General features: G+C 47.3%; 2 protein-coding genes across 3 annotated transcripts in view; one reads left to right on the forward strand and one right to left on the reverse strand.

Moving 5' to 3' along the window:
* LOC141738083 (store-operated calcium entry regulator STIMATE-like) overlaps positions 1–20184 on the forward strand; it is a 37606-nt gene extending 17422 nt beyond the window's left edge. Inside the window, exons 4-9 of one of the 2 annotated variants that reach the window (XR_012585294.1) lie at positions 186–307; positions 10259–10371; positions 11473–11556; positions 12809–12925; positions 18745–18872; positions 19538–20184. Coding sequence is in view for 1 of the 2 variants with exons in the window: in XM_074573222.1 (XP_074429323.1) it covers positions 186–307; positions 10259–10371; positions 11473–11556; positions 12809–12925; positions 19538–19651 (550 nt within the window). In the remaining variant the exon portion in view is untranslated. The remainder of the gene's footprint in view (positions 1–185; positions 308–10258; positions 10372–11472; positions 11557–12808; positions 12926–18744; positions 18873–19537) is intronic. The other variant, XM_074573222.1, reaches the window with a different exon arrangement.
* Positions 20185–22180: 1996 nt separating this feature from the next.
* Positions 22181–25180, reverse strand: part of ITIH5 (inter-alpha-trypsin inhibitor heavy chain 5) — a 49987-nt gene continuing 46987 nt past the window's right edge. The window contains exon 14 of the mRNA XM_074573221.1: positions 22181–25150. Coding sequence (XP_074429322.1) covers positions 24852–25150 — 299 coding nt within the window. The 3' untranslated portion in view covers positions 22181–24851. The remainder of the gene's footprint in view (positions 25151–25180) is intronic.

The following is a 25180-nucleotide window of genomic DNA, read 5'->3' on the forward strand; positions in this document are numbered from 1 at the left end:
GTTCTGTTTCCCTGAAACTCGGGGTATGGGAAAACCCAATAAAAGACAAAGGAAGTGAGCTTGGACTATTAAGTGGGGAATCTTCTAAATCTTGGGGTTTTTTTTATGGATTCTCATATTGAAATAAAAGATTCAGAATTAGGCTTAAGAACACAACTGAAACCTGAATTTTCTTCTGCTCTTAGCTACCTTATAAATTTCATCCTTGATGCCACGCTGGGGATGCTGCTGATCTGGCTTGGTGTGAAAGTTGTCTCCTGGATGGTGCATCGTAAGAAGTACACGTACCTGGTCTTTGGAGAATACGGTAGGTGTCTGCTGCTCTGCACAAAGGTGGCTTGTTTGCTTCCAGCTCTGAATGAGGAGAAGAAAATGGCAGAAACTGCAATCTGGGGAGAAAACACGTGAGCGGCCTGCTTCTGTTATCCCTTCTCCAAGGAGCTCGCGGAGTGTAGTAGTGATCAGCAGGTTAAATGCTGGGACATCACCAGGTTGCAGGTAGCTCTGCCTGCTGCCTTGCTATGGCTACTTGGGCACAGTAAGTTGGTGATGTAAGGTTGAACATTTCCTTGGGTGGATAATGTACCCCAGGACGTGTGTATGATAAATTCAGGTGTTTGGGTGCAGTGGTGGTGCCTTCTGTGGGGTTCTTTGGTGAGAAACTGGCCCAGGTTGCCCAGAGAAGCTGTGGTTGCCCCATCCCTGGAGATGTTCAAGGCCATGTTGGATGGGGCTTTGAGCAGCCTGGTCTAGGGGAAGGTGTTCCTGCCCAGGGCAGGGGGGGTTGGAACTAGGTGAGCTTTAAATTTCCTTCCAACTCAAACCATTCTGTGATCTTTATGTTTTTGTCCTAGCCTCTCAGTTCAGAACGTGGAGTTGTTCTTGCATTTGCCTTGAGCTGTAGGCATCAGCAGGACACAGCCTGGTCCCAAAACTTGAGTTCTCAAATGACTTTGGGGTTGGTTTGGTTGGGTTTTTGTACCAGTTGATGTTAAAAAATAATTTTAAGCATGCTCCAGTCTGGCAACCTCTCTGCTTCGATTCCTGTCTTGAGATGGGGAAGCAAAACTGTTTCAGAAAAGCCTTTCCCAGCCAGTCCCGCTAGAGGGTAGCACCTCTCTTCAGAAAGAGCAGAGCCAGCTGCCGGGAGAGTGGTGCTGCTCCCAGGCTGCAGGAAAGGGAAAAATTAACCCTTTACCTATTTTACGTTATACTTAATAAAGATGAATTCAATTTTAATTTAGAAAATAGATCCTATTCATACAGATCATGCTCCCACCTTTAAGACCTTAATTATTAAGTCTATTCTGAAGGTAGTCTCAGTCCTTTGTGTTCTTACCAGCTGGTCTAAGAACTGAGCTGGTGGAACTTGAACCAAACTAGGATGAGTCTGGAGACCCCACTGACTTGTGAGTTCTTACTCGGGCTCACGTTCAGCATGTGGAAATGAGCGATGGCCCAGGATGAAGGGGATGGTTGCATTTGTGGGACAGCAGAAGCAGCTACAGTCTGGGAATGATATGACAACAGATGGGTTGAAATGATGGGATGTGGTAGGGCTGGCTCTCATCAAAGCTCAGACTGGCTTTAAAGGCTGCAGTGGTCCCCAGAGCAGGTTCAGCATCCTGGCAGCACGCAATTGGTGGGGACTGTCTTCTTTCCCTAATGGCTGTTTCTCAAAGAGCTGAGGAGCCAAGCACAGAGCACTGAAGTCATTCAGATGAGGTGATAGAGGAATTCCAGATGTTCTTGGTTCAGGGACTGACGTTTTTTCCCTTTTGAGCAACAAGGACTCGAAGCCCAACTGCAGCCATTCCAGGGCACAGCTTCAGCTTCATGTGCCACGTCTGCAGTTGGGCAGAAGCAAGGAAATGTAGAAGCGTACTGACAGCTTGTTTTAACCTTGCAGAGCAGTAATGAACTTCTGTTGAGCTGTAGTTGGCCCCTCGTGAAGGTTGGCTTAGACTACAGAAACAGCTCACTCCTCTGAGGAAACCTTGCTTTCATTAATAAAAGGAAAAAAGTTTCTGCTGTTGCTTGAGTTTAGCTCTTGAGTTGAGGATTAAATATCGCATCCACCAAGCACTGCTTTTGGTGCAGGTCTCTGGCCAGAGTGACCACGATGGAAAGTTAAGTAGGAGTCAAGTGGCATGTCCAGTGCCATCCTGCTGTAGGGCTAGGGAAGCAAAGCACTGCTATCCTCATCTTGGCTGTTAAGTAACTTCCAAACCAGTTTGGAAGATGCTAGCAAACTTTGTACAGTTTGATACAGACTCCAGAAGTATGATTCACATTCTGGTCTAATTGCTGTACCAGACTTCATGTTGCTTTCCTCAATTCTCCTGAGGAGCAAAAGCATCTCTTGCAGCCTTGCAGAGGAGGAGGGGCAGGAAAGCACCAAATCCATGTTGCAGAGAGTGGTGAGTGCCATTTCTCCAACCATCAGGAAAGAACCAATTATGTTTTTGCCCAGTATAGCCAGTACCCATCTACCTGCATGGTCTTTGAGCAAAAAAAAAAAAAAAAAATATGTTGCAACTGCTTCCGTTCTGAGCCTCCAGCTCTTTGTTGCATCCCTGCAACTGCTGCAAATCACTGCAGTTATCCTTTGTTTTGGGCTCCAGCAGTCCTTTCTGCCCTGCTGTTGGTACGCCTGTCTCCGCAGCCCTGGGTGGTTCTCCCTGTGTGAATGCAATAGCTGCATTAATGGAGAAGCAAAGGAAAGGGAGGGAAAAAGCACCTAAATCTACGCTACTATTTTAAGCATCCAGTTGTGCAGAACTGTTTAGAAAAATCAATTACTCTTGTATTTAAAAAAAAACCACAAAACAAAACACAGGAGACACCCATGCTGAGATCAGCCTCTCTTGTGCCTGAGCTCGTAGCCAAAGGCGGCTGCAGCCAGGAATGACCTGGTCTTTAGCTAGTGGAGACTCAAAAGCTCCTATATGTTTATGTTCCTCCATTGTCGCCCAACAGCTCTTCATTACTCCTTGGACTGCATCTAAGCACAGGAAACTGCATTTTAAAATCTTCTGCAGATGCTTGGCTCCGAAGATCAAAGATTGAAGAAGTTTATTCTTCATCTTGGTTCAAGTAGACTTTAGAGAATGACGGCTGCCTTACACGTGCTCAAAGCTAACAAATTCCATGAATGCTCTGTGCACCATTGCTCTGGCAGGGTAGCAGCAGGCCGTGTCTACAGGTGCTGTCCCTGTAGGGGACTTCTGCAGGGGGGAGAGCAGAGCTTAAGCTGCAAAGGTCTTGAGAGGTGGATACCCCAGGTCTTGGAGGTGCTGCTGGGTCTGTACAGACTGAGCAGGGGAGCAGCTGGCTGGAATCAGAGCATGCAGATGAAGCCTGGTTCAGCTTTGTGCCTTGTCTCCAAATGCTCCAGCCCTCTTCTCCCTCCCCCATTCCCATGGCAATAAGCAGCTCCCTAGAGGGGAGCTCTGGATGGCCATGGTGTCCTGGCATTGTAGATGTGTCTATAACTCTAAAGCGTTACTCTAGAAATACTGGAATATTTCTTTTAGGTAAGCAAATGTTATGAATCTGCATTAAGAGATGGTTTCTCCAATGTGCAAGTAAAATGCTGAAGAGGAGCATTAAGAAAGGACTGGGAGAAAAAGAGGGTGTTCTTGCTTGAAAATGCCTCTCTGGACGCCCATCTGGATGCTGACTTGTGTATGACTGCGGTTGCGGTCACTGATGAGTCTAAGCTTGATGCTTTGTGCTCATTCACTGTCTGGAAATGGAAAGGCATGTTGCTTGGAGGGCTTTAAAGTCTGTTTAGTGGCCTGTTGAACTCTGCTGGTCAAATTTAGTTATAGGAGAATCTGCTCTGTGCCAGCTGCTGAGTTTAACTGAGGACCTGTGTAGGCTGCTTTTGGCCCCGTTGTGATGTTGTACAAAATTTCCATAACAAATATTCCCACGTCCTGAAGCAGCCAAGGGAGTTGGCTGCTAACGCTTGAGGAAATGCAGCTGAAAATAGCTCTAACCTGAGGGTCTGTCCTGTCCTCAGCAAGCCTGGCCTTTCCACCCCTAGGACCAAGGCGGGGAAAATAAGGAGAGGACTGAGGACCATCCTCAAACAGTCGAGTGTGTGTTCTGAGCAGGGATACAAACCTTTGGACCTCCTGAATCTGGCTGGTGGCAGCAGTGTTTACCCCACTGCAATAGCAGTGTCTGCAGGGACCGAAGAGCCAGAGCAGTGGTGTGACACTGCAAACCGGGGACTGATTCCAGCTGTACATGCACTTTTAGTTCAGATGTGGAACGTGCCAGAGAGGGTCTGGGATGTCCACTGGACCCATCTGGCCATTCTGATGGGTCAGGTCCCAATCTCTGAAAACCTGTTCTTGCCCTCAAAGTGAGCGCTTCTGTGCAATTCAGACGCTTTATTGCTATTTCTTACCCTCCTCTCTGTACTCGGCGCTGATAGTTAGATCCTTTGGTTTTGCAGGTACCACTTGAGTATCTCATTAGAGGGTTTTATTGACTTTTTCTATCCCCACTATGTCACCCAGTACAACTTTCAGTGCTTTCAAATGTTTGCTCTTCCTCAACCCCACCGGAACGCTCTGCTTTGGCTGTGGTTAAGCTTTTCCCTACCTGCTCGGTGCCCGCACAGTTCCCAAAAGACTGTAAATAAAGCTGTCTGCCAGGAACATGTGGGCCATGCTGACAGCTTGGTACATTACACAGCCTGGATTAAAACTAATCCTGTTGTGTGGTAACAACTCAAATACCTCAAGCAGTGCTGCTTTCACTCGGCGAGCAGTCGGGCTCCCACACACAAGCCGAATGAGACGTGTGTTTGTGTGAGGCTGCTGCGGACACCAGTGGTCCTGGCTCTGCACCAAGGAGGTCTTGCTGGTGGTGGGGTGGGGAGCACCAGCAATGCTGCTGGAGGAGAACAGTCTAAACGCAATGTGTGCGTTCTTTGGGGTGAAGGAGGATATTTATTTCTATAAGGGTGGGAGGTGGCTACAAGAAGACTTGAGCAAAGGGTGTTCACTAAGTTAAAAGGAGGGGCTGGTGGTAGAGTCATTGCGTAGGGCTGAGATGTCCTGGGTTACCTTCCAGCTAGGACTGGGGACAAGAAACTGGAAGTGTTCAAAGAGAGCAGGATACACATAATCTCCTAACAGGTGTCATGTGGAGGCTGCAAAGATCCTTTGGACCCGTTCCCCACTCTTCTACAAGGAAAGGGAAACTTTGAATACACAGAAGAGGAGAACTTTTTTTTTTTTTAAGCCCTCCAGGTAGCAGATCGGTTTTTGCTGCCTGGCAATATTGTGTGGCAGAAACAGGCTTGTAGGTACTCACCTAGATTTATGTATTGGAAACACTTCATGTAAGAAGAATCCTCTCTCATCCATGGATCAGGGCACCTCTGGACAGCACTTGATCCATTAAAGATATTAAGTGGCATCTGAGGATGCCTGTGACCATCTCGCTGTAGGAAGCCAGCGCCTAAATGAGGTGTGTGATTAGCTGGGATCAGCTCAAGTTTTCCAGCTTCACTTCCTAACTGTGGAATCATAGCGTCACAGAATAGTTTGGGGAAGGGACCTTTAAATACCATCTAGCCTTTAAAGGAGGAGATGATGTGGCCAATCCATCTTATGGGCTTGTCCAGTGATTACGCTAAAGGCTCCCTCTTCCCTGATGAGATGCCAACAGGTGCTGACTTGTGTGTTACTGGCATTAGTTGGAGTTGGCTGAATTAGTAGTGAGTTAGACTTGGATGGTGGCCATTCTGAGGTGGATCCATGGTCCTTGGGTGACTTCAAACCTGCTGAAGTAAGGAGAAGCCAGCTGAGCTCCTTTGTGAAGAGGAAATGAGCCACTGTCTATAGCTGAAGTCATCCTTGTAGCACTGTGGGCCATGCTGCTGTTTCGTTTTCATCTTTGTCCAGAGTTATTTTGTTACTGAGTGGCCTCTTGTGCTTGGGAGACCAAGATGCAGTAAAAAGTAGCTGTAAAGACGCCCTCTGATCTTCCTGTCAGGGGGTGGAAATGAAGTCCTGTCTAATTGTGTACTCTAGGATGGATTCCTGTACAGAAACATCTCATCCCATAATTGGAAAGCAAAGTTCAGAATGGGAAAGGAGGAGGAAGGGGTTGCAAAAGAGTAGCAGTTTTGAGCTGCTTAAGGTGATAGAACAGATGGCCAAATCTGGCCTCTGTGTAGGTCTGTGGGTCTCCATATCCTTCCACTGTCTACCCTGGACGTGCAAGTGTTGATGTCCCCAAACTGTGGAGAAGATTCACAGCATCTTCTGTAGGTGATGCAGAAAAGACCAGAGTGAGAAATATGAATATTTGAAGCTCCGTGCCCTGATGGAGGCACCCTTGACAAGGTGGGATGTGGTGGGTAGTAAGCAGTGCAGGTCTGTCCCGCTCGGTAGCATAGGCTTGCCGTACTGTGTATACTCTAGCCAGTGAGGGTGGCCTAACTGGGGCAGAACTCTAGTCCCGGAGAAGTGGTGTTCCCTAAATGGGATCTTGCACAGCAAAAACTGTTCGCTAGTCAAGGTAGAAAAGGTTTTCCGTTTCCAAAAGTTGTCAAAACTCATGAGCAGTTTGACTTTCTTGCTAAGTGAAAGGGAAAACTTTGGGGTGAGGAGCTATTAACCTTGGAGACACAGGCAAGTCCGTGCCTAGGATGGGTTAAGAAGCAGGTTTTCTTCTTTAGGGTCTGTGTGTCAGGCTGGTTAGCCAAAACCTGTCTGTAAAGCTGGCTTGTTGAGGGGTAGGGCTGCCAAGTGCACAGTATACAAAACTAAGAACCACAGCTGTTTGTCATGATGAATGGTAGTGACCTTTCCCCAAAAGGGTGTGAGGGAGCAGGTATTTGGGAGAGATCTCAAACTTGCTGTTGCTTCTTGGGCAAGCTGAGACAGCAGAGGGAAGTATTGGGCAAGTGCCATCGTGCCTGCTCCTGCAGAAGAGCTGACTTGCAAAGGGTGCTGTGGCCATTAGCCCCCTCTCCCCACAGGGGATGGAGCACAGCTGACAACACAGAGCAGAAGGGAAAGAGTTCAAATGCAGGAAGGACACGATGGATGTGTTTGTTTTTCCTGTTTTGTTTGTACTCGGAGCTCTGATGGGTGATGGTAACCCGGGGGTTTGTAGGAGGATCGGTTGGTCTTGGGGTGTGGGGCAAAAAGCTCTGCTGTGCCAGAGACAACTGTGCATCTGCGTCTATCGGGAGAGGCTGTCCATGCCTCAGGAGGATCAAAGCCTCTCTGACACTGGCCTTTAATTGCCAGCAGCCTATAACACCGCTCCCGTCTCTTCTGCAGACCACCCATTAAGCTGTTGCCTGCCAAGGAGCGGAGATGTGCTTTCTGAGATCCTCTGCGGGCTCTGCTGCTTGCACTCACACGTAACCTTCCTGGCTCCCTCTTCCTTCCTTCTCTCCCTCCGTGCGGTTGCCTGCTGGCCTGGCATGCTCTGCTTGCTGGCCTCGCGGCTCAGCAGCCTCTCTGCACCCTTGGCCTCCCGGTCCTTCCCTCTTCCCTCCTTTGTTTCCTTTTCAATCATGGCTTGAGCAATTAAAAAGCTGGGATGCAAGGTGATCGCTCTGAGGCATGGAGACACTAGCTGGATGCCTCTACTTCTTAACTGAAGCTTTGCAACAGGGCAAATGTTTTGGGACGTTGCTAACAAATGACAGAATAAGGACAAATAAACACGTGAACCTGTTTTGCCCTTGCTGGAAAGCAGATCCCCTTAGAGCTGGCCTTGGTTGGCTACCAGCTCTTATTAAATCCTGGTATGTGCTGCTAGTCTCTGTGGCTGGAGGTTTGCGGAGTGGTTTGGATAAACGTGCTTTTGCAAACTGCTGGTGTCGTTTTCCCCTGCCACGTCTCAACAGTATCGTGCTGAGAAAAGCCGGGGCAGAGCTCCCAGTCCGCTGCCTGTCGTGCATCGGCATCTCGCAGTGGGTTGGGTTCTCTTGCACAGATGCAATTGCGAATTCTGGCCCGATTACACGGGGAACGAGTGTTTGCCAGGGCTTATCTCTATATTCGAGTGGTAAGAGGAAATGCTGCAGCTTTCCTGAGACAGATACTGTAGCTCAGTTTTGCAGACCTGAGATATTCTGACGAGCTTGGGAAGATGATAACCAGCTGGCAGGGTGCCTATGGAGGGCTGGAGCAAGCACATGTAATGGATATGGTACCATTATCGTTGTTAACAGTAAAAATATGCTTTTACTTATTACTTGGTGAGTACCCCATTGGAAACATGCATATTTAATTAGCATTGATTCTTTTTGAGTGAATCGCTCTAAAACATGGGGCGATGGAGCCCCCGTCTCTTGCTCAGATAGCAAGTATCACATAACCAGCTGTTCACTTCATCAGCAAAAAAATTAATTCTGTTTAGGGTGGAAAATCGATGCTTCTCGTATTGAAAATGGTGACTAGAAACTTCAGTGCTATTGCTGGCAACTGGGTGGGTAAGGCTCGGTAGGGAACAAATTGCAGGTGATGTCTTTACTGACTGATTTATTTTATTTTTTTTAATAGAGAAAAGTGTAGGGTAGTAACTGGTCCTTGTATAGAGGAGGGTCAGTCCGGTAGTATCTTGTCTTGAGGATTACTATTGGGATTAGCTTTAATTCAGAAGGGATTATCGATCTGCTGTTCTGGATTCTGACGTTCTGCTCCAGGATTTTGTGAGCTACTTCTATGAGACTCCTATCTGCTGGAAGGGTGGGGGAAAAGTCAGGGGAACACATCTCTGCACGCTTTTCTAGGTTGGTTGGTGAAGAGAAATGAAACCTATGGTATCTTGGCAAAAAGGTACCAGAGAAGGGGCAAACCAGGTGACTGATGCCCCAAAGCAACACATGCTTGTAAGGAACCATCTGAGTAGGATGCTGAGATTTCTGAGCTTTCAAGATTTCCCTATATAAAGGATATTAGTGGTCTGTACTTTGAGGAGATGAGATACCTACCCTCTTGTACAAGCAGGGCTTCCACCTCTCAAATCCCTGTATCCATCCAGCTCAAAGTAGCTCAACACTGTGGGGTGGATACTGGCAACGTCCACCGGTGTCTGAAGGAGAGGGAAAACATGCATCTCAAAGGCTGTGTATCCTTTCCCCAAGTGGATATTTGTTATCCAAACCAAGTTTCGTAAAAGTTGATCCTGTTCCCTTATAGTTACCAGGAATGACTTTTCCATTAAGCGCTTGTGATGCTACTGGGCTGTGGCCTTTGAGAGCCCAGGAGTGTCTGCAAGCGCTGGGGTGGCTGGATAAACATCAGGAGTTCCAGGTCTTCAGGCAGAGCCAGAGCTGTGTGTCTCCCATTTACAGAAGGTGACTGCCTGCCTTGTAGGTCACTTGTAGGACTTTTGCTCCAGTAAAGCCCTTGATCTAAGAAGGACAGGCAATGGGGGAGGAGATGCAAGGCAAGATGGGTTTTGGTGGTGGTTTTCTCCTCTTGGTGAACTTCAGAGGCAGGTTGGTGGAATGGAGAGCCAGAAAGGAGAAAGATAAATACATATAGTGTGTTAGCATCTGCTAGGTAAGTAGGGCTTTTTGAGTCATGTCTGAAATTTGTTACTTGCTTGCCCTTCAGATTAACCAGAGGTCTGGTTGATTGTCATCTCCATCATCTCCATTTTGGAATCAGCCCTAAAAGGAGCAGAAGAAGGGAACCAGCTTCTAGAATATAAGTGGCGGTAGTGGTGCATGTTGTGTCTCATGAGGGAGAGCTCTCTTGCTTACAGACAAGTTTAATTCAAAAGCACCACTGCAGTATGAAAGCCGAATAGCTGCCTTGATACAGGGAGTCTGCACAAATGGAAGTGGGGGCACTTTTCCCTTTCTGCGCTTGTTTCTCTGCACCAGTTTGCAAAGATGCAAAAGGAGCTGCAACTGTCTGCTAAATTTTCTCTAATACAAGTCAGATTTACTTTTTTGCTTGTTTGTCCAAACTAGAAAGATTTGAGCCTAAATCTGGGTTATGTTTGGATCTTCAATGGAGTAGTGACTTGTAGCAGGGACACCAAACCTTTCTACCCCAAGCGTGTGCTCCTACAAATAAAGATAGAAAATCTCTCCACTAACTTTAAGTTTAGTATTGAGTATTTGTCTCGCTGCAAAGCTTGCAATATGGAAGCACTTCTCTGTCCCTCTCACCAGCTCAGGTATCAAGCAGGAGGCGACTCCTCTGCAAGGCTGTCTCCTCCTGGCCTCTGTCTCAGATTTAATGTGCTGTTTTCCCAGGTGACCCTCCACAAGCCGCTGCCTGGATTGGCCAGTGTATCCTCTACTTGCTGATAATGGCTTTTGAGAAGACTGTGATTAGCCTTGTCTTGTTTATCCCTGGTTGGACAAAGGTAAGCTCCTGAGCTGTATTTTTCTAGCCGCAGCTGTTGTGGCTTGTTTCTTGTCAGCTTCGCCGTATTAGTCGTCGCCGTCATTATAGGTTTTTAATCCTCATGACTTGTTGACATCTCTCTGTAATAATTAGCTATTGCTTAAGCTTGGGGAAACATGACTTTCATGACAGTTTGGCTTTTGGTACGTTCTCTTGCTAGTCAAAAGCTAGTGGAATAAGATGCTGCTTTAATTTTCTTTTCCATCCCTGGAAGGTTGAAATGGGCTGGGCTGGCAGCTGAGCTACCTCAGTTCTGCCAGAGGATTTTTACATTACCCTGTCAAGTCAGTTCCTGCTGGTGTTTTGCGATCCCACACCTAAACTAGGGGGGCTCTTGGAGATTAATTTGGAAAGAACTATCCAAGTAGTATGTTGTCCTTCCCCTCCCCTTCTGTATGGTACTTCATGCGATGGTAGCTGTGTTTATCACGAGTTTCTCTTTCAAAAACTAAAAATAATTACCTGTGGCACTTGTAGCCACATACCTGGTGGTGGGTAGGTGTGATGTGTATAAAACCCAATTCTGGGAGTCAATGGGTAACTCCCATTTTGAGTGCATTTACAGAGTGCCGCGCAGGCTAATGTGACTTGACTGAAGAGTTATTTACAGCAATCTGAGAGCACTTATCTGTTCCTGTTCAGGGCTTGTCCTTCAAACCCAGCAGCCTGCTGTCCTCAGACTTGGACACGAACATGTTGCACAGCACACACTGCTAGATCCAGAGATGCTGCTGGATTCCTCTCCAGGCTTATTGCGCACGGCTGGTGTCCTTATTTTGCAGCTAGGCTCCAAGGAGACAAGAACAGTCCCACCAGTTGTTTTGGTCTGTAGTTACATTGAAAGACTAGCAGTGCTTCTTTCTTGCTCCATACAAAATCATATGTTTGGCAGCTGGGCTAAAGGAATAGCCCGTGTAATCTTGCTAGGAGCTGGGCTAATGCAAAGGCTGCAGAGCCCTAGCTATAGGAGACTGCTGATGTAAGAAGGCAACGAGTTTGCAGCAGAGGTCTCACAACAGAGCTGTTCAAATAATGCTTCTAAATGCTTTCTCCTCTGCAGCTTCAGCAGATCCTCCTGGGTTACATCCCAAGCCCCCAGCTGGAGCTCGTCCTGGTCATGTTTGTTGTGCCTTTTATAGTCAATGTAAGTAATGCCTCTGGAAGCACTGGGTGGTGTGGTTTGGAAATCATGGTCCCCTCTCAATAGGGAGCATGTACAGAATCTGGCTTGGGGCAGCCTTGAGTAATTGGAGTGGTTGGGACAGGGTGGAGGGGAGTGGAAACAAATATATTTGTTGCCACAAATACACAAATCTGTCGCTACTACCCTGACGTGGTTGTAATACCCACTCCCTTGTCCAAGCTGCTGGGTGGCTGACTCTTTAGGTCTTCGAAGAAATCTGGACCTTGTTAGCTAAGGGCTGTGTCTCAGCAGCAAGTTACAGGCATGGGGATGCCCCAAAGCCCTTTAAGTTCCTACAGGATGGTTTGTCAGTGGTGACCTTTGGCAACTTGTCAATCTAGCCATTTGGCTAGACTTCGAATTGCATTAGAGCAGGGCAAGGTGTTCAGGTTACCCAAAACTGTTGTTCTCCTCAAAAGTAGTTTAGCAAAACCTCTTGAAAGCTCAGCTTTTTTCCTGGTGCCCCTGATCCTTGACCTGATGCTCAGTTCCTGCTAAGATGGGAAGTGAGAACAGAGTGTTGCTGTTCAGATGCCCCTGGACAAGAAGTGAGTTGAACTCTTTTCAACTCATACCATGAGCACTGCAGTGGATGCAGCAATGGCAAAGTTGGTGTTATCTGCCTCTGCTACCAGTTGTGCTTCCTTGTTTGAAAGCAAACCCTGGTTCTCAAAGAACTGACCAGGGACTGGTGCAAACAGAGCAGATGAACGTTGTGTGGAGCTTGGTTCAATGGTTATTTCTTGGTGGAAACTTAGAATCATAGAATTGTCTAGGTTGGAAGGGATCTTTCAGATCATTGAATCCAACCGTAAACCTAGCACTGACAAAACCACCACTAAACCATATCCCTAACCACCATGTCTACCCATCTTTTAAATACTTCCAGGGATGGTGATTCAACCACTTCCCTGGGCAGCCTGTTCCAGTGTTTTGATAACACTTGGCCTATCGTAGTTGTCTTTTTTTTTTTTTTTTTTTTCCTCCCCTCTGGGTCTTCAACAGCTATGGAATCAGTAAGATCTATATGAGGAGGGACCTCAGTAATTTGACTCATCCAACCCTCATGGACACACTTAATGCAGGGTTCATTTGGATATTAAATTAGGTTGATCAAGGCTGGATATCTAGGGAAAAGAAAAGGAGAAGAAATAGCTGTGATTGAATGACTTTGGTCTCTGCAATGCATTAATGTAACTTCTTTCTTCCCAAGGCCATTATGTTCTGGGTTGTGGATAGCTTGATCATGAGGAAATACAAGCAGAAGGACACCCTGGACATCAATGGATCCATGGAAACTCCTCATGCTAGGCGGACTGAGGAATCTCAGGTAAGACCAAGGATGTCCAGTGTTTTGAGACCAAACTGCAAGCTTGTGGTGTGGCTGGAGTGCTTTACCACATGCCATGGTTGATGCCATCATGTTGCTTAGACCTGGCGTCTTTCATGAATGTGGGTAACGAGCCTGCTAAGTCAAATAAACTTTTCATGCATGCAGCTAAGGTCAACAGAGGGGTGTTTACTGGGAGCATCTTATCCTGTCTAACAATGAGGAATATCATAGCCTATGAAGTGTTGTTGAAATATTGCCCTAAATGATGACGGTATCTCATGGGGTATGAGCTAGCTTTTGCAGTAAGCTGTGTGGACTTGTTGGAGTGGCAGGCTGAACTGGCGTGTACCTCTGCGTGGTCTCTCTCAACTTTCCCATTTTTAATAGTGGGAAATTTTAATTTTGGCTTAGAAAATCTTGCTTTCCTCACTGTAATCAGTAGCATCCTTTTTAGAGGACAAGGCCTATTTTTCTCAGCATTTGTTTGTTTGGGTTTTTTTCAACCAGATGATGGTTCCTTGGCTGTAGGAAGCTGTATTTTGTGTAGTGTGAGCTTGACACTTAAAAGTTATGGGGAGTAGGAAATTCTCCAGTCCCAGCAGATTTGTTCTTATTAATGACACATGGTTTGCTGTGCAGGTGGTGTCTGCTTCTCATTGGCTTTTGGGCAGACACCACAACCTGAGTCACTGGGTTGAATTCCCTTCTTTCCCCTGGCACCCAGACCCTGTTTCAAAGTGCTCTGTGAATGACTGCTGGTATCCTGCAGTTCGCTGGCGAGACTCGCTGAGATAAGATGGCAGTTGCAGGCTGGCTCCTGGAGTAGCTTCTGCCGAGGAATTTAGGATGAACAGAAGTAGCTCTTGCTCTCTGAGAGCTTTTTTACAAAGAATAACTTGGCTCTTGTGCTGATGGGTGGGATGGCCAGTTACTGGTGACATTGCAATACACGTGGAGGTGATAGTGTTTAATGGTGTGCTTGGCAGTCTGCACAGCAGCCGTGGCTTCTTTCCACAGCTCAAAGGTGCAGTGGAGAAGCGGCCACCGCTCGCAGGGATGCAGTGTCAGAGGAATCCTCCCTCTGGCAGGAAGGCCAGGCAGATGTGAGCAGCTGTTGAGACAAGTGAGTCACTCCTCCTGGCCCTGCCTCCAGATAAACAACTGTAGGTTGGAGAGGTCACTAGAAACATGGAAACAGTTGTGCCCCAGGGAGTTTCCTGAGTGGCACGAGTGGCGAGGGCATCCTCAAGAAATCTGTATTGTTTTGGAGAGAGGAGGGAAGAGAGGCCTGAGCTGGGCAGTACCAGTATGTCTTGATGGTCATGCATTGAAGCTGAGGACTCATACCTAGGATGTTAAGGTGGATTCCCTCTGGGCATGAAATTATCCCTGGTTAAGGCACGGTCCTGATTTCTTGGTGGTGACTGATGTTCAAGAGTGTTACTTCCTTAGAAGAGCTAGGTTGGAGGTCTGCTCAAAATGTCAAGCTGGTGGTGAGGATCTGCCTTGCTGACTGGATGTGCTGGTGTGTTCCTGAAGGTTTAAGATCAGTTAAAATTACACCAGCTCAGAAGCAAGGGTGAGGAGGCAACATCTCTAGTTGAGACACCAACCTTCTTTTCAGCCTTCTGAACCTAAACTGGCAGCATCTGATCCCATAGATGGTGGCTGCTGTGGATACACAGATGGTGTCACAGTTACTGGTCCTCCATGGAAATGGAGCTGGCCCTCTGCCTTACTCTACTGAAGCGGGCAGCAAGAGTTTTGTGGCCTCTAGCTCAGTTCTGGATAATCTGAAGGGAAGATACCTGTTAATTGGCAGAAGCTAGTAAAGACTCTTCTGGTAGCTCAGCCTAGACAGGCTGTTTCAAGTGATAGAAACAACTCCCACAGTCTGACTCCTGCTGCCAAAGGCTTCTCCCATCTTCCAAGTACTTGATTCCTTTTCTCAGACGAACTTCTACTGAGACCTTAAACATGCAGGTCATCTGTCCACCCTGAAACCTTCTGATCCATTACTGCAGTGGAGCTACCAAGGGGACCAGTTTGTACCTGGAGCAGTCTATGTAGACTGCGTCCTTTCTGCTCAGGGATGTTCCTGTGCATCTGTCCCAATAAATAATTTGGCCTGAGAAGGAAGATAATGAAGAAATACAGAAATGGGTGACCTGCGTTTCCAATTCTGCTTCTTGGTGCTGGGCCTCAATCAACTAATGTGATTGATGCGTAGACTCCTGCTTCGTGTGTCAACTTTTTAGGCTATAAATTAAAGATCATTTTGGCTGGCTGGGCCTTACAGCTGGATGGGCTGGAATTTAGGCTCAAAAACAGGAAATGAGGGTTTGCTGGGCTTGTTTCTGCTAATAACCTGTTCAAGTGGGGGAATTTCTTCCCTCCTTGCTGCCCAACGGAGGAGGAAGGAGGGGGGGCTGAGAAGCATCTGTACAGGGCAGAGCTGGCTGAGGCTAACGTGTCCTGTGGTTTATCAGGGTTCATCAGCGCTGTCTAGCAGCAGGCGCCAACAGCTCCCCATCAAGCTGCCTTCTTGAATTTCACCCCTCTGCCTGTCTTGCCAATAGAGACTGTCATTATTTTCACTTGAACTAGCAGTTTGTTGGAAAAGGAGGAGGGGAAAGGAAGGAGAATGAAAAGAGGGGGCTGAAGTTAACCTGTTAAAAACCCCCACTCGGTATTTTCTCTAGGGTTAGCAGGAAAATTCAGCTTTGTTCTTGGCTTGGTAGACCAGCTGGGTAGGAAGAATAAACCCAGCAACCAGGAATTCTGCCACTGATGTCACTTACTGACTCTGTGGCTGCAGTGTAGACCAAAGAACTGGCAGCCTCTTGGGGGTTTTAAGGCTCTTCTGGTGAGCCACAGATGTGGTGATGGTCTCTTGCTTATAATGGAGCAAACGCTGAACTCTTACACTGAAGCACTGAAAGGGACAAACCTGCTCTTACAGCTGGAAGAATTTCACTGTTCCTTCCAAGTCAGTCTTAAAGCTTTCTGTTGTTTCAGACTCGTGCCCTGCCTTGGTCTTCACACAGTTTGGGCTTTTTTTGCCCTCTCGTGGGATGGAAAGAGATCTGAGTGCCAGTCTGAATCCAGTGCTCTTCAGGCTGGGGAAGTGTGTTCATCTCCATGGCCCCTATTTCTGCTGTGTATGTGTCCTGCCCTTGACCTAAGTTTCTTTTCCCTTGCCCTTGCAAGTGCCAATAAACTTTAGATCTTATCAGTGATTTCTTTGTTTCCTCCACTCAGGAAAACAACTCAGTTTTAGTGATGTTTTATTTGATCTTTTTTTAAACTTGTTTCTAGTTTTTTCCCCAAGGGTGGTGTATGAGTTTCTGCTCCTTTTCTGAAGGCTTACATTTCCAGAGATGAGCCTTAAAGCAAAATTTGGTCTAATAACAGTAGTGCTTGCGAGAACCATTAGAGTGAAACTAGAAGCTAGTTTAAGGTTGGGAGGAAAGCTAAGGAAAGCTAATATACTACACAGGGGTCTGCCTTTGGTCAGCATGGAGTTCAGCACCTTATCCCAATTCCCTTCACAGGAGCTGTGACTGTTGGCAGATCCCTAGACTGAAGATGCTGGTGAATGCCAATACCTGTGCTGCTTGGTTTTAAGTATTGAAGAATACTTCAAGAGCGAGTTTGACTTGCTCATTGCTTAACTGAACTGATTTTTAAATAGCTTAAAGTGAACTAACATGCCTGGTCCTTACAGAGAAGCTAAATGAAGGTGGGCATAGAGGTGCCTCTGGAAGGAGATTCTCCCACCTGTCAGCCCTACTGACTCATGGGAACCTATCTAAGCTCAGATACAGGAGGATGGTGGGATGGTTCCTACCTCTAGACCAGGCTGGTGGAGATTTAGGCAAACAGGTTTCCACGGCTAGCAGGGAAACGTCTCCAGAAGCTCTTTGTTTGACAACCTGTGTCACAGCCATCTAAGTGGCAGATGAGAACTTAGTTATCTGAAGGGTCTGCTTGGATGGAGTACCAGAGCAGTAGGCAGCCTCTTCCCCCGGACAGGAGAGGTTGGCAGAGCACATGGGCAGCCCTGTTTCGGTAGCGTGACTCATGTTGTTTTGCAGGCTGCTGGCCTCCTGGTGTGGGGAGGAATGCATGAAGTATTTGAGGACTGCAGAGTGAGACAGTAGCACATTGTCCTGGGACTGGGAAACCGTGGTTCATTCCCAGCTGTGCCACCGACCTGCTGTGATCCTGACCTGGATGCAGCCGCAGGGGAAGCATCTTGTCCAAGTTGTGCTGAAATCTCCCAAACTGGAGTTTGGCTTGAAAACCCTATCTGAGGGTATGTCCCGTGTACTGTCATAGCGATGAGGTGCCGTCTTGTGAAGAAGCTCCCCAGGGAATTGTGGAAAGATTGCTGTTGGCTCAAGCAGCTTTGTGAGAGCTGTGTGGTGGGCAGGTAGCAGCCTGAATGGGTCTGGGTGCGCAATGCTCGATGTCTGCTCTGTCATCCATGCTTGGCTGCAAGGGGATTTGAGTTTGCAGCTAAAACCCACCAAAATTACCAGTTCATTAGGCCCAAAAGCTAGCCTGTTGCAGCCTGTCAGAGTTCAGTGAGTTTATAATGCTGTGTGTGACTAATTACCTGCCCATTTGTTCATGGTTCAACAGCATCACAATATTAATATGATAAACAAAGGAAATCTTCACTTGGAAGAGATGGAAACTTTCCAGTGCGTATCTTGAACTAAAAAAAATTCCTTGAGACTGATAAGGGGGGGACAAGAGAGCTCAATCTGATCTACTGCCATCCTTTGAGTGTTTGGCGTGCTGCTGTGAAGATAAAAACATCAGATGGAGGGGCTGGAGAGCTCGTGAGGGTAGGGAGGAAACCTTCCCCTGCGGCTCTTCTGCTCCTTTGAAGTCATTGACTCATTGGAGTTTGTTTTTCCTGTTTTGTTGCTGTGGTGACTGGCCCCATGGTGCTCTCTAAGTGCTGACGAGTGGATGTTAATTCACAACTGTGCACGGAGATAGACACAGATAAGACTAATTTCCCCTGTTCTCCTGGTTTTGCCCAAGGAATACTGGGTTCCCGCTTGAGCTGTTGGGGACACTCAGTGTGTGAATGCACTGGGCTGAAAGCCCACACACCCTCCCTTGACTTCTGCCTTTGAGCTGGAAGGCTGTCGCTCCATAGCGTGTTGGTCCAGTCTTTGGAGCAAAGTGGGGTCAGATGGGGCTGAGGCTTGGGTGGGGGGTCTACACTGCCTTGCTGGAGGAAGCTCTGTTTGTGGGGGTGGTTGTGGTACCTGGTCTTTGTCCTTGCATCAGCCATGAACTAATGATGCTATCTGGGTTCTGTGATGGGCAAGTAGAGGAGGGGGAAAGGGTTGTTGGCGTTGCTCATCTAGGGAAATAAAACTGGAGACCCTTGACTGCTCTTAGGCTTGTACCCCTCTGCAGAGTTGGGTGCCAAGGACCTGGCCAGGCTTCTGATGTGGGTGGCTGAAGTTTACCAGAAATTCCATGATTTGACTGAGCTCCTGAGTACTGCTGGGCATGACACAAGCTGTAGCACGAGGGTTGACTGCACTTCAGCCGTCCTTAGAGGTAGCTGCTGTCAGGGGTAATGACCGTAGGGCTTTTCTTGCCCAAAGCTGGGGTTTTGAGGTAAGAAAAAGGGGTAGGATGGGGTTCAGCAAACAATCTATCAAGCTATGAATATTACCTGTGCAAACTGCTCATGCATCCAGCCTGCTGGCTGGCGTTGGGTTTCAGCTCTTCTGCAGTCAGTGCAGCTATTGCCTGAGTAAAATCCGGCCTTTTTCCTCTTCCAGATGATGTTGCTGGAGGATCTCCCACCCGTGGCTCTGTCTGCATCATGCAAACGCTCCAGGCCGGTGGCAGCCAGTTAGCTCAAAACAGCCTGTTGGTAGCTTCAAGTCTGAAGTTAGCTACTGAGAGCGTAGGTGTTCCTGGAGGCAATGGGCAGCCTTTTGATCATGCAGCAAAGCTGTGGGCTTTCTTACCTGGAGAGGTACCAGTGAGAGGGGTCAGTCCTCTATTTTGGCTCCCACAATTTAGGCTGAGCCAGGAGCTGCTGTGCCAGGGAGAAATAAGATGCTACCAGGCTAGGACACCACTCCTGAGCTTGCTGGCCATGGTTGAAGCTGACTCTGTAGCTCCCCTTGCTCTCCTGGCTGAGCTCTGGAGATAGCAAGCAGCTGGGGGCCTGGGAAAAAGTCTACATTTGGTACAGCTGTTTGCAAAATATGTGGCCTAATTTTTGTATGTCTCCACCGAGGCTACAGCCTGGCCCGATCATGCATGTCTATGTGCGAGTCCTGTCCCATGGTGAACAGAATCTTTAGCTGCCTGTTCTGTTCTTGGAGGGGGTGGGTGGGATGGTGGGACACCAGATCATCATGGTGTCTGTGCCCAAACCTGTCTGGCTATTGTTGGAGAGATGGTCAAGGTGACCTTGAGACCTTTCCCATCTTCCGGAAAGCATTAGAACTTGCAACAGACCCCCTGTAGGGGTCCTTGTCCCCTTCAGCAAGCAGTATCAAGAAGAGCTGAGAGCTTTCACTCTGTCTGTTCTCAACAGCATCTGTCTGTTCTCCTTTCTAGGTGTTACTCTCCCCAGAAATGGATTTTGATCAGTCTGAAAGCGACCAGGATATTTCAGGACTCCAGGGAATGAACCAGAAGATGAAGCAGCCCAGTTATCAAGTGGTCATCTGACAGCACTGAGACACGGGAGGTGGAGGAAGGGAAGCAGCGCTGTGATCCTTGAGCTGGCCGAAGAAGGGCAGGGTGGGGAATGCCAGTTGGTTCCTATGGATCTGCAGGGATTCTTTTGCCTGCGTCATCTCCTGCAGTTGGGATGGTGTTTTGTGCATCCTGTACAAGCTTGAGCAGTATCTGCTTTAGCTGCCTGACCCTAACCTGTACACATGCAGGCACGGTGCAGTTGGGGATATTATGGGTATGTTCTTCCCCTGGCTGGCCCCTGGGTGTAACTCTTTGTCAGGGCTAGAGACTGAAATCAAAAGATTGTCTGCCTTTTTTTTTTTTTTATAGGGGGTGAAAGGAAAAATAGATCTATCGTGTGCTACCTGAAATGTGACACTTTTATATATGCACCATACTCAAAAGAATTGATTTGCAATATGTATTTAAATGTCTTGAATTGGGAAAATTGTCTTAGTGGATCTGACGCTTTTTACTGTTTTATAAGGAATGCAATAAATATTTGACCTAAAACGGCTTCATAATTGAAATGCTTCCATGTGCGTAATGTTTTGCAAGACCCAAACGTTGTGAAGGGGATCTGTTGAAATCTTTCCTGGCCAGTTTCTCACAGGGCAGGTTGCCTTTCTGTAGCAGGGCTGTCCTGGTAAGCCTAGGGGAGAAGAGCTGAGCCACAGTGCTCGGTTTCTGGGGATGGGTTGTATGAGCCACTTCAGTGCAAAGACCTGATACTGCAGCATCAGCCTGTGCCCACTCCAGGCTGGCACAGACTGGGAGATCAATCCCAGTTACCACCTTACAAGTGAGCGTTTACTAACTAGAAGCTGACTACTTTCCTTTTACCTAGTTTAAAACAAACATATAAAATCTCTGCAGGACCTTGTTCAAAAACTAGATCTGAACAGTCAGCTGGAGCCCCGTTAACCAGCCCTGATGTTCTGGGCGTAAGGGAGCGGCCTCAGGTAGGACTGCTGTAGAAGACCCCTGGATCCAGGCTCCAAGCACGAGATGCTTTGCCCTTGCTCTCTTGTTAATGTACTGTATTCATCTATAAACACACAAAAATGCAAAACACTTTACATCTCTCCTGGGGAGAGAAAGAGAGAGCGCAGAGCAGCTGCATAGTGCACTCCTAGACCGAGTGCAGACACACAGCTGGGATGTCCAAATGGTGCATAGTCCTCAGGGCAGGTTCTGATCCAGGATCCACTGCACCAATAGACCTGGTTGAGCTATAGATGGGCTCTGCTTATTGCAAGATGGTCCCCAGAACTGTTGGGCAGGAATTATCCTTTCTTTTTCCCTCCTTCCCTTGTATTTTCCCAAGAAAACGCTCCTTGTTAGGCAGTAGAAAATAAAGGATTTGGATTTTTGAACGTGGACGGCTTTTGACTTTTAAAAGCTGAGCTGAGGAGCGTGTGAAAATGTTTTGGTTTTGTGGGGTTTTCTGGGTTTGTTGTTTTTCCTAACTTCAAAGTAGTTTGGAAGCATTAGATGCAACTCAGACTTGCATGCCCCTTAGTGAACTGGATGTGCCTGGCTGCGCTTGCAGCTGTGCAGCCTTGTACTGTATTTCTGGAAATTAAGTCCCTTTTTGTTTCCTCTTTACTTAAATGAGGGGTGAAAATCCTACTTGTGCTGGCCATGTCAAATGGCTTTTGGAACACATGGCACACAGCCCTCTGGATAGATTGTTTATATTGCTTACTGAAATCGGTTTCGCAGTGCAACTTTTGCTTGTCTGGCGGAGTTCTGCACTGGTAAGGGCTGGAATTAACTCCTGGGCCGTTAAGGTCTTGACTGAAAACAGATTAAGACAGCTGCCTTATTGGAAACTTGCTCCTTATTTTGCGGTGTACTGGTATTCGAGGTTTTGTTCTTGCTACAGGGCTGCGTAGTGCAATGCTGCAGTATGTGAAGAGTGCGAATTCAGCCACAGCAGAGTCCTCGTCCTGAAGTGGAAGGTGGGTGACGTGGTCTTCCTCTTAGCCCTTAGTTGAGGCTGGCTGAGAAATCTCAGAGTAGGCAATAGCAGGGCAAGTACGATGTGGGGGGAGGTTCCCCTCACGAGCAGTGTGTAGCCAGTGCGGTTTCAACAACCCTAAATTCAGGAGTCCCGTTCCCTTGTCTGAAATGGGGGTGTGCGATTGTTCCCCTTGCGCTCCAAAGTGATTGCTCAGCCCTCATTCCTGAGCCATCTGAGCAGCTTGCAACCTTTAACCATATCACTGCAAAATTAAGGGCTCTCTGATGTTCTTTGTGATGAGAACAAACGTGTGCCTGTATGTGCAGTGCCTGGGAGCTCTCTGTGCTGCGGCAAAGGACCGTGAGGACCAGCCGGGACACGTTCCCCTTCTGAGAGAGGGGAGTGTTGTGATGCCCCCTTTATAGACGGGGAAAGCTGAAGTTTAAGGGCTGTGACTTGCCTTTGCTCTTACTGTTCTCGGGGCAGCAGGAGCACAAACTCTGATTTCCCATGTCCTATGCTACTGTATTTAAAGGCTGGATCAGTCGTCTTCATGTGATTAAATTCTCAGTTTAATGTGGGAGTAGACCCCGAGGGTCTGTTCATATAACACACTTCTTGCTTCCTACCAAGCGTATAGAGGCTGAAGAACGTCACTGACCTTTAATTTTCTGCTGAAATTACTTTGGTTCCCAACCTGTTGTTATCTCATGAGTGGTTCTTTCAGCCATCTGGTAATATGAGCTTGTCCAGTAGCATAAAACATACATAACCTTAGCTTCAAAGCTTGTTTTATCTTTGCCGAATGAAAGCTTCACTGCAGTGTCCACTGTAAAATATTTATTGTGAAATGGATAACTGGAGCCTTAACGAGAACTTGAGTATATTGCTCCAGGTGCTTCACATGGCTGGGAAGAGGGATTTGATCATTGTTCTTTTCAGGCCCTGAAAGACATATGTTTCCTTGGCTGGAGGAGGAGTAATGATGCACCTGAAGCATTAGCAATACGTGTGTGTGTGCATATATATATATGTGTATACGTATCTATATTCAGGAGAGATGAGAGGAGAGCCTAAGCCAATCGCTCCCCATAGCGATACATTTGAACAGCAAAATGTAGGAGGAGAGTGAAGATTTCAAAGAAATCTCTTTTCAGTGAGGACAGGATGAAGAAGACAGCTGCTGAACCCTGGACTGTCTAGAAGTTCACTGCTGTTATCCCGTTCACCCTCTGCTAGTGAAATGGGAGGTTATTAAGAAATGGGCCGGATGATCTTCCCACTGTTTTCATGGGTGGAGAAATCAACTTCACAGATGCTTTTTCTCATCTCATTTCTGGCCTGTGAGCATGCTCCAGAGCATTAACCCCTTTAGGTTATTGCATGATCAGCACTGTGCTGAAGGTCTTGCCTTCAGTTCTCCCTTGCGGGAGAGCTATTTCTCAAGATAGCTGTAGGTTTTTTTTCTTTATGTTTTGTTCCAAAGCATGAGCCTTGGCATGAGTTCTGCACTAACTGAGCTCTCTGTAAGGATCTTCTACAGTGCGATTAAATTTAGCTGGTTGCTTTGGGCTGTTTCCCTCTTCCCCACAGCACGTGGTGTGAATAGGCAACCATGCTTGCTACCTGCTCTGCTGCCGCAGTGCAAGCAGGACTAACTAGATGACCAAGCAACTGGAAAATCACCACCCCACCCCCCAGCAGCTGGAATTCCTACGGCAACAATATGATTTAATTGTTAAGTATGCAAAAAATCAGTCAAGATTGAACCTATTTCTTTCGGTCTCTGGCAAGTCTGTTTTCTCCAAACACATGGACATCGTTTAGCTCCTGGAGATGCTTCCGCGCCCACCCTCCTTTCAGTTCTGGAAAGGGAGAGTATACATGAGCTCAGTTTGGCCTTGCCATGTAAATGTGTTTGTGGTTGTCAAACTCCTTTTTGGCCAAGTTCTCTACTAAGCAAACTCTCCCGTGGCTGATCTATAGCATTAGTCAGTGATGTCTCACTTTAAAATAAACCGCAGCCTTGCAGTTTGGGTTTGGAGGTTTCTTTGCAGAGCAGCACCACCTGCAGTGGGGGTGGCTGGTGAACCCTTCTGTAACCTCCTGCTGCCAAATTACTGCTGTGTACAAATTCCTGCAGTGTAAGGAAGGCGATGGAGCCAGGGGAAATCGGAATGAAAATTTTTTGGCAGTTTGGAGTAAATAAAGACTCCCCCTGGTTAGGAAAGCAGCTAGAAATGTCTGGTCTGCTTTGTAGGTTCATAAGCTATCGCAGGTGCCAGTTCATTATCCTTTAGAGAAATTAAATCTCTGCTAAGCAGAAGTGATGCTCTGCTCAAGGAGGTGGCAGGTCTGTTGGAAGCTCATGGTGGAACTTTGTTTCTCTCTGAGGGAGTCAAGACTCAAGAAATCACTAAGCCTGCAATGTTATTTAAATGAGATGCTTCATGAAATGGGAGCCTGCGGCACTCCTGTCGCTGCTGAAGACTGAAGGTGCTTTTTAAGCCTGCAGCCTGTGCACTGAGACAGCAATAAACCACATAAAGGTTTTCACTGCTATTTTCATGGTCCATAGTGGTTCAGGGAACCTCATACTTAGTGGCAAATCCAGACCTCCATCCCAGTAACGAAAAAAGCAATACCGGCTTGTCACCTGTTGATTTAAGGTTTTGATTTCTTTGTTACCTCTTTGGTGCTAATGGGTAACTGCAGATGAATATCCACCCACCTCTCCTCTTGCTCTTTTCTTTCCCCAGGGACCATGGTTGGAGCAGGTGCTCCAAATCACTTCTTTACAAAGCATATCACCCAAGGCTCTCTCTCTAGATAGACACGGTGCTGTGTGACCTGTGCCTCTCACTGGGTGACTCACCAGCCCCTGGCGGGTATTGCACAGATCCCTGCACGGGTTTATTTTAAGGCCGGTTCGATATGAGTGGTGGACCATTTCTCCCTCTCTTCCCACTGGGAGAGCACCGATCACGCCTTTAACCATGTCCTCAACTCTTGCCTCCCCCGCCCCCAACCTCCTCGTCTTCAGGAATTTGATCAACAATGTTCATCTAGCATGAAAGAGAGACAGCTGATTTCCAAGGGCAAAAAAAAGCCTTGGTTTCTTTGGCACCAAAAAGTAAAGAAATATTCATAATTTGCCTAGCTCTAGAGGCTTCAGAAGGGAACCGCTGTCACACATGCTGCTGCAATGCATTGCTATGATCGGTCTTAAACGTTGCTAATCATCCCAAAGCTGGTCCCTGTGTCGAAAGGATGAGTAGCCAAATAGTCCTTATAGCTCCCATCGATCAGTTTGTCTGCATTGTTTTTGGCAAACCAGCAGTCAACTTCCTGCTGGCCGTTGTAGATTCTCCGCTGCTTCCACACAACAGGAACGAGCCTTCCCTTCACTTTCAGGGTATTCGTAGGGTTTGGCTTTAATGCTTCAGTTTGATTCTGACCAACCTGTTGACGACTTGTGTTTAGAGATTCCTGAAGAAGTTTAACTTCATGGTTCAAGAACTGACCTGCAAGGTAAGATAAAATAGAGTCCGTGA

This window comes from Larus michahellis, chromosome 1 (assembly GCF_964199755.1).
Source record: "Larus michahellis chromosome 1, bLarMic1.1, whole genome shotgun sequence".
Classification (NCBI taxonomy): domain Eukaryota; kingdom Metazoa; phylum Chordata; class Aves; order Charadriiformes; family Laridae; genus Larus; species Larus michahellis.